The sequence below is a fragment of the Condylura cristata genome, unplaced genomic scaffold, assembly GCF_000260355.1.
Source record: "Condylura cristata isolate star-nosed mole 26May11 unplaced genomic scaffold, ConCri1.0 scaffold00006, whole genome shotgun sequence".
NCBI classification, from domain to species: domain Eukaryota; kingdom Metazoa; phylum Chordata; class Mammalia; order Eulipotyphla; family Talpidae; genus Condylura; species Condylura cristata.
The window spans coordinates 64,641,808-64,665,201 of NW_004567107.1; the positions used below are offsets into that span (position 1 = coordinate 64,641,808).

The 23,394-nt window shown below is 41.5% G+C and overlaps 1 protein-coding gene across 1 annotated transcript in view; it reads left to right on the forward strand.

Annotated features, from left to right (window-relative positions):
• The window catches only part of PHF24 (PHD finger protein 24), a 28,712-nt gene that overhangs the window by 859 nt on the left and 4,459 nt on the right, over positions 1 to 23,394 (forward strand). The window contains exons 2-7 of the mRNA XM_004677752.2: positions 17,733 to 18,120; positions 18,598 to 18,783; positions 21,936 to 22,014; positions 22,314 to 22,519; positions 22,860 to 23,020; positions 23,282 to 23,377. Of these exons, the coding sequence (XP_004677809.1) occupies positions 17,737 to 18,120; positions 18,598 to 18,783; positions 21,936 to 22,014; positions 22,314 to 22,519; positions 22,860 to 23,020; positions 23,282 to 23,377 (1,112 nt within the window). The 5' untranslated portion in view covers positions 17,733 to 17,736. The remainder of the gene's footprint in view (positions 1 to 17,732; positions 18,121 to 18,597; positions 18,784 to 21,935; positions 22,015 to 22,313; positions 22,520 to 22,859; positions 23,021 to 23,281; positions 23,378 to 23,394) is intronic.

Genomic DNA, 23,394 nt, shown 5'->3' on the forward strand with positions numbered 1-23,394 from the left:
GGGCCCGGCGGGCATCCTCAGGGGCGGGTCTGCGGGCCGGCGACAACCGCCGGGGACTCTGAGGTGTTGTGTGGGAGCCGCCCCCCAGGTGGCCCCTCAGTCAGTGGAGACGCCAGAGACTCTGCTTTCGCTGCATTTGCTGCGGTAGGGGAGACCCAGTGTGGGGGCACCGTCCCTAGAGAGACCGTCTGTAACTGTGGGAGCACAAGGGGTGGTCTCTGGAGTTTCCTCAGTGGAAGACCACTTGGGAACAGAGGAGCCTCAGGAGCCTGCGCAGTGGTGATGGACTCCCACAGAGAACCCCTGTATAAAGGAAGGTCTGATAAGTCCCCTAGAACTGCCTAGAAGGAACCTCTGAGGAGAGAGGATCCTAGCTTGGGATCTAGGCCGGGAGTAACTTCTTCTTTAGGGCTTAATGTGCCCTAACTTGTCGCTCCCACATGATGAGAGGCAGGGACTCTGGGGGGCCCTTGTCCACCACTTACCCCCAGTTACGGCTTTTCCTCGCGGTAGGCCACTTGACACCAGATTGAATTTTCACAGAGCCAGGAACTTCTGCAAGGGCATAGGGCACAAGGGAGGGGAGGACCACTGAGGCATTTGAAGCAGAGACTTGAACCCCTGTAAGAAATTAGTGAAACTGGTGGAATAACTGACGCTGGCACGTCCTGAAAGTCTTTTGAAGGAAGAATGTTTACGTGTAGGATTTTGAGCATCAGCGTGGCAAGGATTGTACATCTCATATAATCCTTACGATAGCCTCATGAAAGGAGTCCCACTTAAACAGTAGACATTTTACCCTCATAAAAGTTTGGCAGTTTGCCTTTGGTACAAAGCTTGGAATCATGAAATTGTTCTCAGAAGTTTATTTGGGAAAAAATATCAAGGAGAGGCAAAAGCAGGAAATGTATATTTGTTAATAAGTTGCATTATGGTACCAAGCACAGGGCTTTGCAATAGTATATGCTCACTAAAGGTGATTAAATAAGTGAGTGAGGGCAGTTTGATTGGGAATGAGATTTTGTTTGCAAGATCTGATTTTCACTGAATGCCCTGAGTTCAGGGTGTGGCTTCCTTCACTGGCAGCCCCACTGTAATCATGCTTCTGGATGGCTCTAGGCTTGCTAGGAGAAACCTCTGGTGTAGTCTTTGAGCTGCCTTGCTCTGGAGAACTAAAGGAACCCATCGAAGGATGGGGTGTTGTGAGACCATCCTCCCCGCTGCAGAAGCCTTGAGGGAAAGGAAGAAAATGGCAGGATCACTTTTAGGAAGCATGATCCACACTATCTTCTGATTACATGCCCAGCAGACACTGCTCTGCAGACATCAGTCAAGACACTTAGCCCAGGAGTGCCTCTGCATGAGAAGGAGGAGGCAGAAAAGGTGCAAAGCCAAGAAAGGCTGACTGGGAGAACATTGCCTGAGGACTGTAAAGGTTCTGCTCCTCACATGGTGATGCACCCTTGTCTCGCCCCCTCATCTCTGATAGAACTTTCACTCCACCTGAATCCCAAAGGTGTGAATTTGGAACCAAATATAGACTGGTTTTTTGTCCAAAAATGTAATGGTGAAAGGAGCTAAGCAATGGAATTCATTGCAGAGCCTTTCTGGGAAAGGTTTCCTGTTCCCCTTCCTCCCTTCTTCCACACATCCAAATGCAGTAACTTCCTTTTTTAATAGAAGTGGCTTCCTTGAGCTCCTGGGATTATATAGAATAGAGGACAGGCTTGTGAGAAAACAGAACAACTCAGTTTACCAGTTGTTAGCTTTTCTTTTAACTGGATGGCTGCCTGAAGCTTGGGTGTGGCGCCCACAGCTTAATAGAGAAAATTCTGACAAAGATTTATATTGGTTAAGCATTTCCCCATTGGAGTTGTTTATAATCCCCTTCCAGTTCAAACCCCCTCTTATTGGTTTAACACACCAAAATAAAGGGGTTTTTTTTAAACAAGAAAATAGAAACAGCAAGTCTGAAAATAATGAACTTTATTCCAATTCAGAGATTTGTCATTGGGGTTTTATCACACTTGTTCATGACCCGTGACAGATTGCCAGATGACCACAGGTGCCTCCCATATATTGGGCCTTAGATGTCACACTTTCTTGTGTCTAGTATTGGGTAAACATTAAGATTACAAAACCCTAACAGGACTATCACTCTCCTCATTATGTATGCATCTGCAAATAAAACCATTCCAGAACTGGTGTAAAGGATGTTACCAAGTGGCCTTATTGGCTCAAAGAATTTTTTTTCCTAAAGGAAATAAATGGAAAGAGGATGGCTCACCAAATTTTACTTGTGGGTATACAAATATCTCTGGATTTTACTGCCTGGATTTTTCAGCATTTAATCTTACACATCTACTCCGACCACATTCTTACGATTTTGTTCTTTCCTTGTTTGGCTCTTTTTTTTTTTTTTTTTTGACAGTACTTACTTTGCCTTCACATAAATGGCAAGACCTTCCCAGGTTCTATTCCTTCCCCCCCCCACCCCCAGTACACCTGCTCTTCAGTGGATAATATTTATGCAAATATTTTTCTTCTCTACAGATCTATTATTTTCCAGTCTCACATGCTTTTCTCCACAAAGTACCATAAGTAGTACTGTTGATTTCTGCTATCTTCGTTTCTCAAGTAGATTTATTCATTTTGAAGGGAAGATCATTATTCATTCCACCCCTCAATCTTTTTTTTTTAATGAACTCTGATTAATTCACTTTACTTGTATAGCATGGATAGTCCTTTTTTTCTTTTTTTAAATATATTTTTATTATATTTTTTTACATCATCTTTCATTTTGTGCACTTTCCACCCCTCAATCTTAATGACCAAGTTCTGACAGGAAGTACTTACTAGACTTGGATAAGGAACCAAATCATCATTGTCCAACTGGTGACATAATTATTTTTTTCCATTATAACATCCCACTTCATCCTTCCTCCTCTTCCTGCAGTCTTCTCAGAGTCCCACATTTTCTAAATGCTACCTGCTTGCCAGGTGCTATGCTAGATGAGTATTCCTTGCCCTTAAGGAGTTCACATAGAATCAGTCTGAACTTCTCTAATAATTGACTATAAACAGTAAGAAAAGTAAGGGGGAAATTACAGCTTTATAGAGTATCTACAGGAATCAAAGTTGAGTATGTCTTTTCCCAGGCGTCACTGAAACACAACTGCTGTTCTGTGTCTTTAACATTTTTAGCCCCCTTGCTATTGCCTTGCCAAAATTACTTTTGCCCATATGCTTTGAGTGAGCTGGCCACACTCTTGGCTTCCTATCATAATAATGACAGTACCTTATATATTTGGATAGCATGCTACGATTTACAAAACCCTTTACATAACTGATCTCTATTTGGTTTTTGAGAAATGAATCATCCTACTGGGGTCTTCTTACTAAAACAACAGTGTGTCGACCGCTGACTCTTCTCCTCTCTCTAACTTCCCCCACTCCACACCCCCAGCCTCCCTCCTTATCAGACTTATAGGCCTCCCAGAGGGAAACCCCCAATGATTCACTACAGTCACCGCCTACCAGCTCTTACACTATGGAGAAGAGTTTTCAATTGGATCCAAAGGCCAAACAATGCATTCACTGGTTAGCCTTGGAATTATTTCAGTATGATGCTGTTTCCTGACCTCAAAAATCCATGTCTATGTTGCTTTTTTTTCCTCCCTGAAATTGAAATACATTTCCCCTTCTAAGCAGATATTTTGAGTATAATATCTCAAACCAGTTCTTCGGACTGATTCTTATGTGAAGGCAAGTTTCCTCCTGTTTCCACCCAGCACCAGGCTAGCTTTACAGCATGTAAGCTGTGTTGGAGTCCCCATATAGTTCCATGTCTTGGCATGTGCTTTTACCTCTTCCTGGAATGCCTTCTCACCCCCCCTCCCCTTATCCACTGGGGTAACTCCCACTCATATTTCAAAATTTAGCTCAAGCAACACCTTTTTTTTTTTTTCTTTATTCCTACACTTATGCCCTCTACAAATGCAGATACTCATACGGCATTCTTATGGGCTGAGTAAGGTTCCATTTGTTCATGTCAACAGTCATTAAGCACATGATTTGTGTCTGACACATAGTAGGCTGCACTCAACAAGCATAGAATCAACAAACAAGTCAGTCTTGATAATTAAAATGTAATGAGTACATTAAATAGACTGAATCTGTGCTTCAGGGACCCAGAGCAGAGAGCAGGAATTGCCTCTCCATCTTGCTGGAAAGCTCTGCTTGTTAAGTGCAGTCACACCAGCCAATCACTGATGGTGTAATGTTCCTTAACTATTGCTCTGCTTCTGTGGGAAGTCAACATTGTAGCTTTTCATGAAGATTCAGCCAGGCCTCCAGAGGCTAAAGATCATGCCATAATTTTGTATTCATGTATAGTAGAGCTTTGTGGGCTTTCAGTAAGTATTAAATAACAGCAGGACCTCCCTCATGCTTCATTCTCTTGAGCTGAGTCCAGGAAGGCAGTTTTACTCATCTTTAGCCTTTCTGTTTGGAAACCCCAAAAGAGCCCTGTGCAGTTGGAGTGACTAGATCTTCTTAGGCTGGCTGAAACCAGTGGCACTTTGCTGAATAAACAGGGGAGAATGAAGAAAGATTCGTAAGTACCAGGTAGACCCTTCAGGGTCTCTAGACAGTAGCACTAAAAGTAGTCTATAAGTTACTACCAGGCACCAGAATGACTAGGAAAAGACTCCAGGCTCTAAGAGCACTTTGGTGAGCTGCAACATCCATCTCTGGAGAACAGCCAGACTATCTCAGGCTTGGATTTCCTTAAAGACCAGCAGAGGGTAAGGGGGTTCTTTTTGATGGTTTTGTTTATAGTCTCAAGATTGATATTGATGTGCACAGTGAGCATAGACTCTCTGCTATGCATTCTGCATTTTGTTAGACCCGGGCTCTGCTGGTTTTCCAGTCTTGTGGCTGGTCAACTTCTTTCTACTTTAGGCATGTGGCTTTCCCTGAGGCTCTCCATCTTTCATGCATATGCTTCCTGGAGCTAATTTGCAACCACCTTGAAAATTTTTTAGCCTCTGTGCAGATATTGCTCTGCTGAATTTCTCCAGCTCAAACCAAGAAGGCAAGAGATAATTTTCAAGTTCCCTACATGTGCCCTTAAGGCAGCTGCCAACCTGTAGGCCAGGCCACAGTGCCACAGGACTTAACATAAATGCAGGACCATTAACTTTGGTAATTTTATTCTCCCTTATCATTGTAGGTGGAAACTGGCTAAATTCCAAAATTTTTTAGCTCTCCCTTGTGGTCAGAAATCACATAACTACTGTATGGTTATCTATTCTTATTCCTGCTAGCTCTGAATTACTAGCCAGAGTACATGTGGGAAAGCAGAGTGGATATGATGAGGTGAGCTGGTTACTGTGTAGTTTCTAAAATTGAGTTCTGAAGATTTCTTCTGATCATTCTTTGAGGCAACTTTAGGGAAAGAAAAGTACTGACACCATCCTCCCAAATAAATTTCTTTAGGATGCTCAGTCATCTCAGCAACATTTATTAAACAAAGATTAATAGAACACATGCTCTGTGAAAGGCAATGGGAACCATCTCGATTTTTCCCCCTTCAATCTCAGTGAAAAACTGGAATTCCCTTTTCCATCTGTTCAACCTACTCTTGGGTTGTTTTACCCTGAGCCCCACTCAGAATTTTTATTTGCCTTGTTTCTGCTTAGGGAAGCCCTCATAACCTCCAAGCAATCACTTTTAGTTGCTTTTGAGCTTTTCCCAAACAGATGTCATTTCCATATCAAGAGTCAGATGAAAGCAAGTAAAAGTGCTTTCCATTTAGCTAGCATGCAGAGAGGGGAGACACCTACCAATTAAAGGGGGTTGCTCCCTCCGTGCATCACAACTACAAATCTTGAAGAGAGCTGGGGAACAGTTTCCCTAACTGCCTTTCCCTTCCTTGTTTCCGCTACCATCTCCTGCTGTGGAGCAACCCCACCTCCTCTTACTCCCACCACTCTGCCCTTATAAATAATCCCACCGTGTCGTAAGCATGTGCTCTGCAGAGATTCGGTGTGTCTTGCACACACACATTACAGGTTGCCCACATATGCCTCACAAATATATCTAGACAGACTTCTTTTACCTGAAGAAAGAAAGATTCTGGCTGTCATCTGTTTTAATTTCCTCCCCATTATGTAATCAGCCCTGTTCTACCTTTTTGTCCACCTGCTTCAGCCCCCACCTCCGGTGTTTTTTTCCAGGCCTTCCCTATATAACACAAATTCTCTGATAGTCACATTATTCTTGGGATAGTATCTTTTTATCCTTCTTTCCTACTTGTTAGGCATAAAAACTCAATTCCACCCAAGAACCAAAGAAGGAATCATTAGGTATAATTTGTGGAATCTTTGTAACTTGATTTCCTCTTAACTGACTTCCGAATACTCTTTCCAGCACAGGAAAAGTCAAGTTTTTCTCACCAAGCATTTGTTTTTGCCCATACTATCCACTACCACTTGTTTCTCTAGAAATTAGAGCTGATTTTTAAAGTCAGCTAAAGACCTCAAAGTCTTCAGGCACATTATCTTGGATGTTTCACTACACTTGCTTTTTAGCGTCACTCTTGAAGCCTATTTCTGTTGTGCTTCATGATTTACTCTCAGAATCAGAGCCATGTTGATTCAAAATGGCTTTGGGTTCATTTAAATTTTGATAATTTTGTTTTAATGGTTATGCTGTACATTTTCTGCTCTTAAGGGCATAAAGTGGCCTAGAAAATTGAGCCATCACAGGTAAAAGGAATAGCAGTACTCCAAGATCCTGTGGTCAGGACTGGAGAGTGGTTTTTTCATTCAAATGTATATTTGTTTTGTTAGTAGATATCAACTTCAGTTTTCTCATTGAAATACCCTTAAAGATAAAGGTATCCCACTGCAATAACAGCATTAACAATTGATTTAACTTAAGAATGATTCTTGTTATCCTTACACAGAATGATGGTGGTAGCAGGACTACAATATGTTGAGAAATGCCTGTGGTTAGTTTGCTGATACACTATTAATGAATCAGTTCACCTACAGAGTACATTCCTAATTGACTGGCCTTTGTTCAGAGCTCTTATTACATTATCTGAAAAAGCCAGCATGAACCAAATGCATTCCACTGATTTTCTCCCAATAAATCATCCTTGAGAAAGTGAATTTTGTATGGTTATTCCAGGTATTGAAATAAGTGTTTTTCAACTGTTTCTTTTTCCAGTGCATACCTTCTTTCTGATAAACTTAAATGTCATATCACTGCTCCCTACAACTTCTGGGAGAGGACTACCCCTCAGTATTTGGAGAGCTGACACCTATGTATATTCTTAGGAATCAAATGTGCTGTTTTGTAGTCAGTTACAAAAAAAAAAGTGGCTTTTTTCCATCCACTTCTCCCCTCCACCTGGATTTCTGATATATTCTCCTCACCTACCTCAATATCCAATTTATGCAAGTTATTATTCTGTTTCTATGTTCCTATTGGAATAAGTCAATTTTATTCTTTTTATAGCATGACTATATCACAGTTATTAAGTAATTTTCCCCTTAAGGTTGTTTCTACCTTTTCATCGCCTTAAGAATATGCTTCAGTAAATATCTTTTTAACATGCACACAAATCAAGATCAGCTTCTCATAGAGTAATAACAGATGTATTAGTAGCATTCTGTCTTTGCTAGTCTTTCCAGGCATGCAAGCTTCTAGGACAAGCTTGATAATTTTTGTTACTGCATCAGGTAAAAGTTTACCTATACTCCAAAGGCTGTCCTTGCCTCTGGAGATAACCACCTTTAAATTAAAAGATAAAAATGCCACTCTCTAATCAAAAATGTAAATTTTTCTAAGACTATGTTTTTCAAACTGTGGGTCCAGACCCATTGGGAAGTCATGAAATCATTTTAGAGAGTCACTACCTGTTGCTAGTGTAACAGGATAGAGAGGATAGAAAATATTGGGAGCATGACAGGTTTCATAAAAACCTCAGTTCAAGGGCCTCCCTGGTGACACAAAGGGCTAAGTCTCAGCACTATGAAGTTATCAGCAGCCACTGCAGCATGAGTTCACTCCCCGGCCAAGGAGCTGACCCACATAGTGCAGCAGATCTCCCTGTCTCTCCTGCTGTGTATTTCAGTAAGTTTGTCTGTTCTGCTTCCCATTCTATATCTGGTGAATCCTCTCATCCCCAACACCTGCACCCCAGCTCTTGTATACATAAATAAAATAAATCTTAAAAAAAAACTAAAAATGTTATTTCAATTAGATCTATGAAAAACTGTTTATAACTTCATTTATACAGATTCATATCATAAACTATGTTTTTTATTATGGCTGACAGCCAAAACATTTGTAAAACACATCAGGAAAGGTTTCTGAAGAAAACACTGTGGCCTTGGAAATGGTAGTTGATCATGAGGAAAGTGCATAGTGAAGGGTTGTGTCTGATTTTCATTCTGGATAGCCCCATTAGGTCACACAGACTTCTAAAAGAATACATATGTGAGCATTGTAAATGCTTAAGACTTCATATTCCAAACATACTCATAAAGAGAACTGATGCCAAGGGCAGTAAAGTGACATGTTCTAGGTCATAGACCAGCTCAACCAGATTTAAAACAAGTGACTAGGTTGCCAACCCTAGGATAAAAACAGAGGGAAAAAAGGAGAATAAATAAAGCTGTGAAGTAGCATATTTAAAAGATAAGTCTCCAATAGTATGGAAGAATAATTTTAATGGCACAAGTATTGCTTTACTATGTGACACAGAAAACAAAATTAATCTTGGAAACCACCAGGAGAAAAAGTATATGGGTTCGGTTTCTTTGATAACAAATGATGGCTAGGTAGGAATTTGCACCACTTCATGGAACAGTTATTTTTGGAAAGATGTGGCTGTCATCAAATATTTTGCATACTAAGCCTTTATTTAAAAAATTCAAAAAGACTTCCTACAGTTAATTAGTTGGGAAATGTTTGTTACACATCTGTTCTCTTTCACACACTTGCTAGACAATGGAGATAAGTACTGAGCAAGGTAAAAAAATCTATTTTTTCTCTGTTATTTGACACTGATCAGGTAATCACCCTAGTTTATATGTAATGGCACTGATAAACACTCTAGAGCAAAAGAGCATAGTGCTGTGAGCACTCAGACCTGGCCTGGGAAGTCAATAGTGACTTCCTAGAGGAGGCAATACTTGAGCTAAGTTTTGACAGATGAATAGGCACCTACATGAGTGAGAAGGAATATTCAAAGTTTCCAAAAATAGAAGGGGCATGAGGAACAAAAATTAAAAGAAGGCCAGAGTGGTGGGAATGTAGAGTAAAGATGGGAAGTCAGACTGACCAGGGCCTGGCAGGCCTTGGGAACAACTGATTTGGAGTACTTAATCCTAAGAGCTACAAATAAAACAGTGATACGTTTGAAGGAAAGGATCACATAACACTTGAATGTCCCACAGACTTCTTTTTTTTTTTCAATTGCTGTTTTTTAAAAAATTATTAAATATATTTATTTATTTATTTTACATCATTCTTCATTTTGTGCATTTTTTTACCTCAGTTATAATCCCCGTGAACTTCGCCACCAGTTCACCCATGTGCCATCACCATAGTCCTGTGTGCTTTTCCCATCCCAGTTTTGATCCTATTCCCCTCTCACTCCTGTAAAATGTCTCTGGTATATAGTTGTTAATTGTTTTTTGTTTTTACTTTATTACAATTGCTTTTTTTTTTTCCTGATCCCTTACACTCCTGCTATGGTATTTTTCTTTTTCTTTCTCACTTATTTCACTAAGGATAATCCCTTCCAGCTCCATCCAGGTTGCTGCAAAAGGCATGAATTTACCTTTTGATTGCTGAGTAATATTCCATTGTGTATATGCACCACATCTTCTTAATCCAGCCATCTATTTTGGGGCAGTTGGGTTGATTCCACATCTTTCCTATTGTAAACACAGTAGCAATAAACATGGGGGTGCAGGTGTCCTTTTGAATCATTGTTTTTGTGTCCTTTGTGTAGATACCTAGGTGTAGAATTGCTGGGTCACATGGAAGCTCCATTTTTAGCAGTTTGAGAAACTTCCAAACAGCTTTTCATTGTGTTTGGAACAGTTTGCATTCCCACCAGCAGTGTAGGAGAGTTCCTTTTCCTCCAAATCCTTGCCAATATTTGTGTTGCTAGTTTTTTAATATGCACCATTCTCACTGGTGTGAGATGGTATCTCATGGTGGTTTTTAATTTGCATTTTCTTTATTACAAGTGATGTTGAACATTTTTTCATATTCCTGTTGACTGTGTGCATTTCCTCTTTGGAGAAGTGTCCTTTTAGCTCTTCTGCCCATTTTTTGAATGGTTGTTCACTTTGTTTTTTTGAGTATCATCAGTTCTTTGTATATCTTTGTGATTCGTCCTCTGTCATTAGTATTGTGTGCGAAAATTTTCTTCCAGTCAATGGGGTGTCTCTTTGTTTTGTGTTATGTCTCTTTTGCTGTACAGAAGCTCTTTAACTTGACGTAGTCCCACTGTTTATCCTTTTCTTCATTATCCTTGCTTTGGGTGATGTATCTTTTAAAGATGTTACTGAGGTGTATGTCATCTAGTATTTCGCCAACATTTTCATCTAGATATTTTATGGTTTCGGGTCTTGTGTCTAGTTCTTTAATCCATTTCAAGTTGTTTTTTCTGCATGGTGCAAGTAGTAATCTAATTTCATTTTTTGGTATGTAGCAGCACAGTTTTCCCAGCACCATTTGTTGAACAATCTTTCTTTGTTCCATTGCATATTCTTTGCTCCTTTGTTAAAGATTAGCTGTCTATAAGACTCTGGGTTTTCTATTCAAATCCATTGGTCTGTATGTCTATTCTTGTTCCAGTACCATGCAGTTTTTATTATTATGGCTTTATAGTATAGTTTGAAATATGTATGTGTGATGCCTCCATTCTCTTTTGTTTGAGTCAGGAGAGTTTTGGTTATTGGAGATTTTTTTGTGGTTCCATATAAATTTCATCAATATTTGTTCTAGTTCTTTGAAGAATATCATTGAGGTTTCTTTTTTTTAAAGATTTATTTATGCATACAGAACTGGGGTAGAGGTCTGAGGTGCTGGAACAGTGAGAGGATTCAATAGAGGCAGAGTGGGCAGCAGAACAGGCAGATTGACAAAGTACATTGCTGAGGGGGACAGTGGGCAGGTCAGGAGAGATCTGCTAAGCTATGTGGGTCACCTCCCTGGCCAGGGATCGAACTCATGGTAAAGCAGCTGTGGTGAGCTTCATGGTGCTGCTCTTTAACCCATTCTGCCACCAGGGAGGGCCCTATCGTTGAGATTTATATTAAAATAGAATTAAATCTTTATATTGTTTTTGGTAAAATGGCCATTTTAATTATGTTAATTCTTCCGATCCACGAGCAGGAGCTGACTTTCCTTTTGTTTGTGTCTTTTTTGTATTTCTTTTAACAGGAGACATCTTTAATTTAACTTGTACAGAGTTCAGTTTTATTTTTCCATCTTATTTCCCAATTTCTGTAAATAGCACTACCATTCTTCAACTTGGTCATTTTAAAACTGCCCTCTCGGTATGTCAGACATTGAAGGACTGATGAAATAGTGTATGGCTTCATTTGTATGTGGAATCAAAAAACATTCAACTCATAGAAACAGAGTAGATTGGTAGTTGCTAGGGACTAAAGGATGTGGGAAATGGAGAGATGGTGGTCAGAGGATGCAGATGTTTGCTTACTGGATGAGTAAGTTCTGGTGAATAAAGTGACTATAGTTAACCATACTGTTTTGTATTCTTGACTGCTGTAATGTCCTCACCTTAACAACAGAATGGTAGCTACAGGTAAAAGTTGTGCTAACCCTAACCTTATTTTGGTAAGAACCTTGGGAATCTATTCATGTGTCAGATCATCACATTGAGTGTACCTTGTTTTTATTGATTTGCAAAACTACTTAAATTTCTTTGCCTCTGTGTGTGTAAGCCTCACTTCATCCACCAGCAATGTTCTAGAGCCCTTTCCACAATCAGGTTGATGCTAGCTATCCTTACCTCCTACCCCACTTACCCTCCACTTATATATACCTCATTTTATTGTTCTTTTAAAATACTGACTTTTTTTTCAACAAATCAAAGATTTTTGATAAACCTACATTGATCACATCTTCAGTGTCATTTTTTAAAAGATTTATTTACTTATGCATACAGAACAGGGGTACAAGCCAGAGTTGCAGGGGCGGTGGAGGACTCAACAGAGTCCGAGTGAGGAACAGAACAGGCAGATTGACGAAGTATGCTGCTGAGAGGAGCAGCAGACAAGACAGGAGAGGTCTTGCTGTATCATGTAGATCACCTCCAGAGCTGGGGATCAAAATTAACACAGAAGCTGCTGCAGCTTGCTTGCAGTGCTGTGTCCTAACCTGTTGTACCACCAGGGAGGGCTTCAGTGTCATTTTTTCCAACAGTGTGTGCTCACTTTATGTTACTGTGTCACATTTTGGTAATTCTCAAAATATTTAAAAATTTTCATTATAGTATCTCTTATGATGACCTGAGGTCAGTGAGCTTTGATGTTACTATTTAATTGTTTGGGTGCCCCACCAACCAACCACTGTTCCTCACTCTCCCTGTCAGTAGGCCTTCCTATGCCCTCAGAAAATAACATTGAAATTAGTCCAATTAATAACCCTACCATGCCCTCTGAGTGTTTAAGGGAAGAGTCCCTTTTCTCTCACTTTTCATTCAAATGAAATGACTAAGCTTCGTGAAGAAGGCATGTTGAAAGCTGAGATAGGCCAGTAGCTAAGCATTTTTGTGCCAAACAGTTAGCCAAGTTATAAATGCAAAGGAAAAGCTTTTGAAGGGAAATTAAAAGTGCCACTCCAGTGAACATAGAAATGATAAGAAAGCAAACAGTCTTACTGTTGACATGGAGAAAGTTTTAGTAATCTGGCTAGATCATACCAGTCACAACATACCCTTCAGCCAAAGCCTAATCCAAAGGAAGGCCCTGACTCTCTTTTAATTCTGTGAAGGCAGAGAGAGGTGAGGAAGCTGAATAAGAAAGGATAAAACTAAGCATAGATTGGTTCATGAAATTTTTAAAGAAAGAAGCTGTCTATATAATATCAAGCTATAAAGTGAGGCAGCAAGTACTGCTAGGCAGTACTGTGATCATTGATGAAGGTGAGTACCTAAACAACAGATTTTCATTGTAGATGAAACAGACTTATTTTGAAGGGAGATGCCATATAGGACTTTTAGCTTGAGAGGAGAAATCAATACCTGGTTTTGAAGTTTCAAAGGGCAGAATGATTCTCTTGTTAGGGGCGAATACAGCTGATTACTTGAAGATGAAGCCAAGCTCATTTACCATTCCAAAAGTCCCAAGGCCCTTAAAATAATGCTAGATCTACATTCTCTGTAAGTGGAATCACAAATCCTGGATGATAGTACATTTGTTTGCAACATGGTTTCCTGAATATGTTAATCCCACTGTTGAGGCATACTGCTCAGAAAAAGATTCCTTTTAAAATTCCCTATTACCAATGTATCTGGTCACCCAAGAGCTCTTAAGGAGCTGCACAAGGAGAATCACATTGTTTTCATGTCTAACATAACATGCCTACCATCATACCCTCTGTAGCCCAAGGAGTAATTTTGACTTTCAAATCTTACGACTTAAGAAATATCTTTTGTAAAGCTATAGCTGCTATAGATTGTGATTTTCTGATGGTTCTAGGCAAAACTGAAAACCTTCTGGAAGAGATGCACCATTTTAAATGCCATTGAGGACATTCATGATTTGTGGGGGTAGGTCAAAATAACATTAACAGGACTTTGGAAGACTGAGGAATTGAAGACTTCTGCAAAGGAAGTAACTGCAGATGTAGTAGAAATAACAGAATTAGTATTAGAAATGGAGCCTGAAGATGAGACTGAATTACTGCAATGATTAAAACTTAAACGTGGCCCTCCCTGGTGGCGCAGCTGCTTAAAGCACTGCACTAAGAAACTTAAGCCACTTCCGCATGAGTTTGATTCCCGCCTGCCCCAGAGGAGATCCACATGGCGTGGCAGACCTCTCCTGACCGGCCCACTGCTCCCCTCAGCAGTGTACTTTCATCGATCTGCCTGCTCTGCTCCTCACTCTGTCCCTGGTGAATCCTCTCACCCTCCGCATCTCTGGCCTGTACCCCAGTTCTGTATGAATAAATAAATCTTTAGAAAAAAAAACTTTATGAGGAGTTGCTTCCTTCAAATGAGCAAAGAAAGTAATTATTCTTGGTGAAAATTGCTAATTATTCTTGCTGTGAACATTGCTAAAATGGCAACAAAGTATTTACAATATTACATAAGCTTAGTTGATAAAGCAGGTAGCAGGGTTTGAGAGGAAGGATTGACTCTCAATTTTGAAAGAAGTTCTGTGAATAAAGTGCTTCCAGCAGCATCGAAGGTCCAGAGAAGTATTTCATGAGTCAATTGATGCAATAAACCTCATTGCTGTCTTATGTTAAGAAATGACCACAGCAGCTCAAACCTTCATCATCCCCAATCAGTTGGCAGCCATCAACATCTAGGCAAGATTATCTACCAGCAAAAAATCTCAACTTCTGAGGGTTTGAATGGTGGCTAGCATTTTTTTTTAGCAATAAAGTGTTTTTTAATAAGATGTATAAATTTTTTAGACATAATGCTATTGAGCATTTACAAACTATACTATAGTGTAAACATTAATGGGAACAGAAAAATTCACACAACTTGTCTTATTGTGATACTTGCTTTTTTTGGTCTGGAGCCCAATCTGTAATATCTTTGAGGTATGCCTATGTGCCTTAAATTTATATAATGTTGTATCTCAGTCTTACCACAATAAAGCTGCGGAATAGATCAATTAATATAAATGCCCCAGCTCTTTACCCTTGATCCAATCAGTTATTTACTTATGTCTAAATTTCTCTAATTCTATTTTCATGGTATCAAATAGATTTCCAAATTATCAAATCTGTATAATTCCTGCTGCCATTGTTTCAGTTTAAATTGATTAACCTCCTGCCTGGATTGTTATGGTAGCCCTCAAATTGACCCTAATTTTTGATTCTATTCTGTTAACTTTTCCCACGAAAAACAGGCTAATTGTATTCCCATCCTTCAAGGTCTACTTTGACTCCAAGCGGTGTGGTCTTGTCTTCTCTAAGGCATTTTCAGCACTCTTTCTTACTCTTCTTTGAGTTATGATACTAAGTGTCTTGAGTATTCCTGTCTTCTGTTTCCTATTATGAGTAGTTAGTGCCTTATACACAGTACTGTTCAATATACCTTGATTATAATGGATTGAAAGTAAGGCTAAAATGGACTTTCTGTTCTGCTTTACTTAGAGAAAGTATTCTCCAACTGAATTTCACTAAGACCTTTCAGACTTGCAATAGCAGACCAGCTCTGCAGTGCACCATGTCATGTCCTCATTTGCCAGTGCTAAGGAATAATGTCAAGGAAGAGCAGGAATAAGATTACTTTTTTGTTTTTAAGATTTATTTATTTATGCATACAAAACTGGGGTACAGGCCAGGGGTTCAGGGGTGGGGAGCACAACAGGCAGATTGATGAGTACACTGATGAGGGGAGCAGCGGGCGGGTCAGGAGAGGTCTGCTACGCCGTGTGGATCACCTCTAGGGTGGGGATCCAACTCATGCTGAAATGGCTTTAACTTGTTAGTGCTGTGCTTTAACCTGCTGCACCACCAGGGAGGTCCCAAGATTATTTTTTAACCTGTGAAGTGTATGGACCTCTCTCGAGTAGTTCAGAAAGTCAAAACTGAAAATGTGAGAATAACATTAATGAAATTTTTTTTGTGAGAAGTATTAGGGCTAGCAATGGGCCAGTTGTCTGTGAAAGACAGACCCAAAGGCAAGTATAGTTCTAGTTAGAGGGGGAAGGCAAAGAAGATCCTATGGTCCTGACCACATGATAGGGTGGTAGAGTTTCCTAATTGCCTAATTCAGAAGTTCTCTAAAAATAGTTACTTCATTCCTACTCAAAATGTAGGTATTTGAAGCCCAAAAGGAGATGACTGGATTAAAAAGATGTGGTACATATACACAATGGAATATTACTCAGCATTCAAAAAGATAAACACATGCCTTTTGCAGCAACATGGATGGACCTAGAAGGGATCATGCTTAGTGAAATAAGCCATAAAGAAAAGGGAAAAACCAGATGGTTTCACTCATAGCAGGAGTATGAAGGACCAGAGGAGAAAATATTAATAATAATGAACAACTATATACCAGAGACATTTTACAGGGCTAGAAAGGGGAATGGGATCAAAAATGGTGGGGCAGGGAGTGCACTTGGACCATGGTGATGGCACACAGGTGAATTGGTGGTGGGAAGCCCACAGGGATTACAACTGAGATGGAAAAAGGCATAAAATGATGAAAAAATAAACTATTATTTTTTAAAAAGTAGGTATTTGAGGGCCTCTCTGGTGGCACAAGGGATGAAAGTGAAGCAGTATGAAGCTATCTACAGCTACTGCAGCATGAGTTCGATCCCCACTGAGGGAGGTGACCCACATGACAGACCTCTCCTGATTGCCCACTGCTCCCCTCAGCAGGGCATTTCAATAGATCTGCCTGTTCTGATCTCCACTCTATCTCTGGTAAATCCTCTTACCCACTGCACCTCTGGCCTGTATCCCAATTTCTTGTATGTATAAATAAATCTTTTTTTTTTTAAAGTAGGTATTTGATGCCCAAAAGTAGATGACTGGATTAAAAAGATGTGGTACATATATACAATGGAATATTACTCAGCAATCAAAAAAAGAAACACATGTCTTTTGCAGCAACTTAGATGGAGCTGGAAAAGATTATGCTTAGTGAGATAAGCCAGAAAGAGAAAGAAAAATACCAGATGGTTTTGCTCATAGCAGGAGTATAATGGACCAGGCGAGAAAATAATAAGAACAATGAACAGCCATATACCAGAGACATTTTGTGGGGATGGAGTGGGGAATAGGATAAAAAACGGGGGTAGGGGGAGGGAAGTGCACGGGACTATGGTGATGTCACACGGGTGACTTGGTAATGGGAAACCCACAGGAATTACAATTGGGATGAAAAAAAATGTACAAGATGAGCTAAAAATAAGCTATTATATTATAAAAAATAATAAAAATAAAAAATAAATTTTTTTTAAAAAGTAGGTATTTGATATGGATTATTCCTGGGTGGGTTGATAATGCACAGCACTTATTGGAGGAGCTTTCCTTCTATCAGATGTCTTAACTGTGGTATTAAGGCTTGCTTTGAGCTCTGAGTCATCTTGTGAGGCAGAAGAAAAACTTGGCCTGGGACCCCTGAACTAATTGACTTCAGGAAGGAAGGTAGAAAGAAAATAATTTCACACAATTATTAAGTATTGTTAAGCCCATTTCCTAGCCGCCTTATTCTCATGACAGCCCTGTGAAGTAGATCAGGTACATTGCCCATATTTCATAGATGGGAAATCCAAAGTTACAGGCCAGTCAGAAGTAGAAGGAAGGAATTCTACCTCCTGAGCAAGGAGTTCCACCTTTCTTCACCCACATGCTACTCAACCCCAGAAGAGGGAGAAAATACTTAATAGCACTTAGGTAAATGGTTAAAACTGATTGACCTAATGTGCTCAGCCACTGGCCAAATCTAGGATCTTCTGTTTTTCTTTTATCCACAGAACCATGGGGGTGTTGATGTCTAAGAGGCAGACAGTAGAGCAGGTACAGAAGGTGAGCTTGGCTGTATCTGCCTTTAAGGATGGGCTGCGGGACAGACCTTCCCTCCGACGCACAGGTGAGCTTCCAGGTTCCCGCCGTGGCACTGTAGAGGGCTCTGTCCAAGAAGTACAAGAGGAGAAAGAAGCTGAGGCAAGCACCCCAGTGCTCCAAGAAGAGAGCAGCGGCTATGGCTATCGTGCAGCCTGGGAGAGGCTTCGAGATGGGCGTGGAGTGGAGCCTGAGGACTTTGACAAAGCCGGTCGTTTCACACCCCCTGCCTATATCCGCCCCACCCGGAAGCTGGATGATGACAAGCCTCCAGATATCTCCTTGGAGCTCAGAGAAGCTGTGAGTGTCACTTCAGAATTGTATGTCTTAGACATTCTGCTGATCAGAGAACAGGACAGGGAAGTCTGGGTACTATTGAAATGAGATTCAAAGCCAGAAAGAGAAAACTGAGTCTAGAACAACCTTTGAATTTCTTCCACAAGAATAAAAATGTTGGTTACATTCTATATTACTCTTAGTAAAAGACATGAGGCAGTAGGTGATAAGGAATGACTCCATGGCTGGTCTTCCACTGCCCCCTCACATTCGGAAATTTTGAGAGGAGGTAGTTCAGAAATATGATCATAGAGACCTGAGCAGCTGGTCCTTGATCCCCAGAAAGAAACTTCTATGGCCTCAATACTTGCTTCAATTGCAGCTGTTCCTCTATGCTGCTCCAGGGGGACTCAGCCCCATGCAAGTAGCTCTGTGTTTGGTGGTCATAGGATCTTGCTACCTGCCCTAACATCCCTGTTCACTCCTCACTTCTTTCCTCAGATTGTCAATGATGAGATGTGTGATATCTGTGAAGTCTGGACAGCTGAGAGCCTCTTCCCGTGCAGGATCTGCACAAGGGTTTTCCATGATGGCTGCCTGCGCCGCATGGGCTACATCCATGGAGACAGTACAGCGGAGGTGACCGAGACGGCCCACACGGAAACAGGCTGGAGCTGCCACTACTGTGTGAGACGGGGCTGCTGCACCACAGGGGACTTGGCAGTTTTCTTAAAGGCCCTGTCTTAGACCACTGGTCTCTTGTAATGGCTAAAGAGTTGTCCAGTAGTTGAGCCAAGAGCCATGGAGCTGGGAAAGAATCTCTGTTCCTTAAAACTGCTATTGATATTTTGGGCCCAGTAAGTCTTTTGCAGCAGGGGTGGTATACATTGTAGGATGTTTAGCAACATATTTGACCTCTACCCCATGAGATGCCAGCAGCACCTACCCCTAGTTGTGACAAGCCATAATGGTCCCAGATACTATCACATGAGCCCTGGAGAAACAAAAGCATCCCCAGTTGAGAACCACTAAGCTATAGGACTCAATGGAAAAATAAGGCCTAATTACTCAAAAAATGATTCTACTTGGAGCAGTGCTTTCTCTAAGTCTACAGTTGTCATTCACTGTGTTCATCTGAACCACGTCCTGAAATCCTAGCCAGCTTGGTTCTAGGAAGGACAGACTGTTGCAGGAAAACTCAGTCCAAAAGATCCACATTTAGTCTACAACCTGGCCCTAAGGGGCATTCTTTCTTCTTCTCTGAGTGATCATTATATGAGTTAAATAACAGTGTTTTGATTCAAAATTTTGCAAACTTCATATGATATGAAATGCCTTGCAACGTTTTTTCTTTTAATTTTTTATTTATTTGTTCATACAGAACTGGGGTACAGGCCAGAGGCTCAGGGGTGATGAGAGGCTTCACCAGAGACAGAGTGGGGAACAGAACAGGCAGATCTACGAAGTACACTGCTGAGGGGAGCAGCGGGCGGGTCAGGAGACGTCTGCCACGCCATGTGGTCCCTTCCGGGGCAGGCGGGAATTGAACTCATGCGGAAGTGGCTTTAGATTCTCAGTGCTGTGCTTTAACCCACTGCGCCACCAGGGAGGGCCTGCCTTGCAACTTTTAATGGAAGAAAAAGCACCAGATTTGTATATATTTCTAGCACAACTAAGTAGAGTTCAAGTCTTACTTTACTAATCTGTTGATTTGCAGAAATCTTCAAAATTCAATGATTTCTGAGTTAGGACCATCTACAAATCCCTTTCTTCTGCTGCCTAAGCAAAGATGTGCCATTTTCTAACAATAACACTTTCTGTATGGCTTGTCAATAAGAGGAAGTCTATTTCCAGCCACCTAGATACCTTTTCTCCCGCTGGAGTACACTACAGCTGGTCCCACTTTGAACTCTCTCCTCTCAGCACCACCTCTCCAAATGCCAGTCTTCGCAGGCAGTTCTCGGCTCTCCTCTGCAGCATCTGCTGATTTGCTCATGGCTAGGTTTCTCCTCCCTAACCCCTGGGGAGATACCGCTCCCTTCCTGGTTATGACCACTGGTTTACAATGACTTCTTCCACGTTTCTCCCCACTTTTTTCTTTCCTTTCACAGGCAGGCTACTTTGTCATTTCTTCCTGGGTCCTCAACCACCTGAGATTTGGCTCCTGCATTCATCATGCTGCTGAACCGACTTTTCCCTAATGTCACCAGTCACCCAATTGTCAAGTCCAATAACCTCTCTGACCTCACTGATATTTTAGTACTTTCTTACTGGCCCCTCTTTTTTGTTTAGTATTTGAGTGTTTTTAAAGAGAGTTATTACACAAAATATGAAAACTAGAGAAACAAAATTTTAAAAACCTCATCATTATGTATTAACATTACCTCCCATCTGTGCAGCTCTCTTTTCTTGGCTTCCAGTACCCTTTACTGGCTGTCCTTCTACCTCCATCTCTGATGATTCTTTCTAAATGCCCTTAGTTTCTTGTCCAGTCTTAAAAGCTGGTGTCTGTCAGGGTTCTGTTGTTAGCGATCTTTCTTCCCCACCCATATTTTCTCCCTACCCCCCTCCCAAAACCTGTTCTTCCTGTCCTTACTTTTGTGAATAGTAGCCCTACCCAATTACTAATCCCAATTCATTTTTCTCTCATCCCTCACATCAAATAAATCAACAGCTCCTCTCAATTTTACCTTCAAGTATTGCTCTCCTCCATTCTCATTCCTTAGTTTAGCTACTCCTCTCTCATCTGGATATTGCAACAGCCACCTGTTCTCCATGTCTCCAGACTTTGCTCCTCTAGTCCACCCACACAGCAGTTGAAAATATGACCATGGTACTCTTCACCTAACCCTTGGATGGCTCCCCTTTGCCTTCAAAATGAAGACCCACTTTGAGGAGCTCAATGAAGAGCATTTGAGGCATTTCACAATCAGGCTTCTGCATATCTTCCCTCCCTTTTCATCCCTATATATACATATTCTCTCGCTCTCTCCCACAACCCCCACCCCAGCCACACTGAACCCCTCACAGTGTTACATGCTGTTGTGCTCAGCATACACTAGGTCTGCAGTAAATGTTCACTGAAAGAACAGAACACCGTGTCTTGATGAAATCCACAAGTGAATATTCATGGAATATCTGCTCCTGTCCTTCACCGGTATTTTAGGCTGGGAAGTAATCTTTGACCAGAAAGAAACATTCATAATTTAAAGTCTGTAAGACCAAATATTAATTTAACAAAATAACCTATCAGTGCTCTTTTGGAATTAAAACTCTTAAAGAGCACCACAAAAACTCATTTGTTTTTAGGATATTTTTAGGATTTTTGTCATTTTGTTTTTAGGATCTTTTTTCTAAATCAGTGTAGAAAGTGATTCTGTCCACCAGGAGCAGAGTTAGAATTAAACTTTTTACTCATTATTAAAATACTCTTTGAATACTCTTGGAGGATAGTCTAGCACTGCAGCCAAAATACAATGGAAAAAGACAGAACTAGGGATGTACAACCCCACCAGGTTTCTAGCCCCTTCTCCCTTGCAGCAGCTTCCGAAAACACATTCATGGGACTCCAAGGGTATCTTAGAATAATTTAAAAACCACTATTTTAATAAAAGGAAATCAGGGCTAAAGTCAAGATATCTGGGTTCTGGGAAAGATCCTGCCCCAGAAGTGGCTAACGGAGCAAGTCCATCCTTCCTTTTAGAGGCTGCAGTCTGCTAGATTATGAACGAGAGGCTGGGATTAGATTATCCCAGAATTGCCTTGAAACACTGTCTCCATCTTTCTTGACCCTGGGCCTGCCTTTCTTAATGGGCTACACAATTTTTCCATCTTTTCAGGACAACCTCAACTTGCTGCTAACTGAAGAGGAAATGTACAGCCTTACAGAGACTTTTCAGCATTGTAAAGTAATTCCCGGTAAGACTGGACAGTACTGCTGGTTGAAGATGGGCAGGCATTTTTTTCCTGCATATTTTCTAGGATGATCCATGAAATGAGTATTCTGGAATTGGGGGGTAGGGAGTTACTGGGTCCCAGTTCCTAAGTTTTTGGCCACCAGGAAACTTCCTCCAGCCACAGTCAGAGATTTTCTGACAATGAGAGACAAACACTCAACAAGAACTGTGAATGTGGGAACTCTAAGGTGCCTTGTAAGTGAGTGGAGGTGCCCAGAGGCTAAGGATGGGTAATGACCAGCATGTCTTGCCTCCTTACAGATTGCTCCCTTACGCTGGAGGACTTCCTGCGCTACCGCCACCAAGCAGCAAAGCGGGGGGACAATGACAGGGCTCTAAGCGACGAGCAAGAAGAGCAAGCAGTCGGCCAGTTTGCCTCTCTGGACCCTGAACATCGAGGCCAAGTGGAGTGGTCTGACTTCTTGTCCCATGAGTCCCTCCTCCTCCTACAGAAATTGCGTCCCCAGGTGAGGGCCAGCTGGGTTAATGTCCATGGGATACTGGGTGACAGAGACCCGGGAAGCATGCTACATGTTGGGGGAACACTGGCTACTGTCTCAGCAGGATCCAGTGTGAGAAAAGGGCTCAGTTTCCAATCCAGTGACAGGTGATCCAAAGCTAGGCTGGGGAAAGAGCCGAGGAAGGTTTATTTGCATTGAACCCCTCTGAAAACGTTGGTGCTCTCAGAAAGACAGAGCTGCTTCTAAGGAGGTTGCAGAGGTTATAATAGAGGTAGGAAACTTCATGCATGTGTATGCTTACACACTATTTTTACCTCCAAGATCATAACTGTCTCTTCTTCCCCAGAACTCTCTGTTACGGCTTCTGACAGTCAAGGAGCGTGAGCGAGCCCGAACCACCTTCCTCGCACACAGCAGTGGGAATACCGTCAGTGAGGCAGAGTGCCGCCATGCCCAGCACTCTTGGTTCTGCAAGCAACCCGCAGGGGCTGCTTCCTGCAGTGTCAGGTGTGCTACCTGCTAATCCTTTCTCCTGGCCCATGGTATCAAGTACCTCCTGACTTCTCCTGCAAACAGCCAGGAATGGATCCTGTGCAATAGACAAAGACAGTGATTCCTGTTGGTCAGGGCACAGGGCAGCCTCTACTCCAAATTCTCTCATCCTGTATCAGAGAAGTCTGGATGTGCATATCCAAAGGCCTTGTCAGAGTTCGGGAAGGGCCAGGCCTCTCACAATCCCATTTCTAACCACATCCTTGTGCCCAACAGCGTCAGCCATGTGGGTCCCATAGCAGACAGCAGCCCAGCCAGCAGCAGCAGCAAGAGTCAGGACAAGGCCCTACTGCCCACAGAGCAGGAGTGCAGGTGAGTGGGACCTCCTT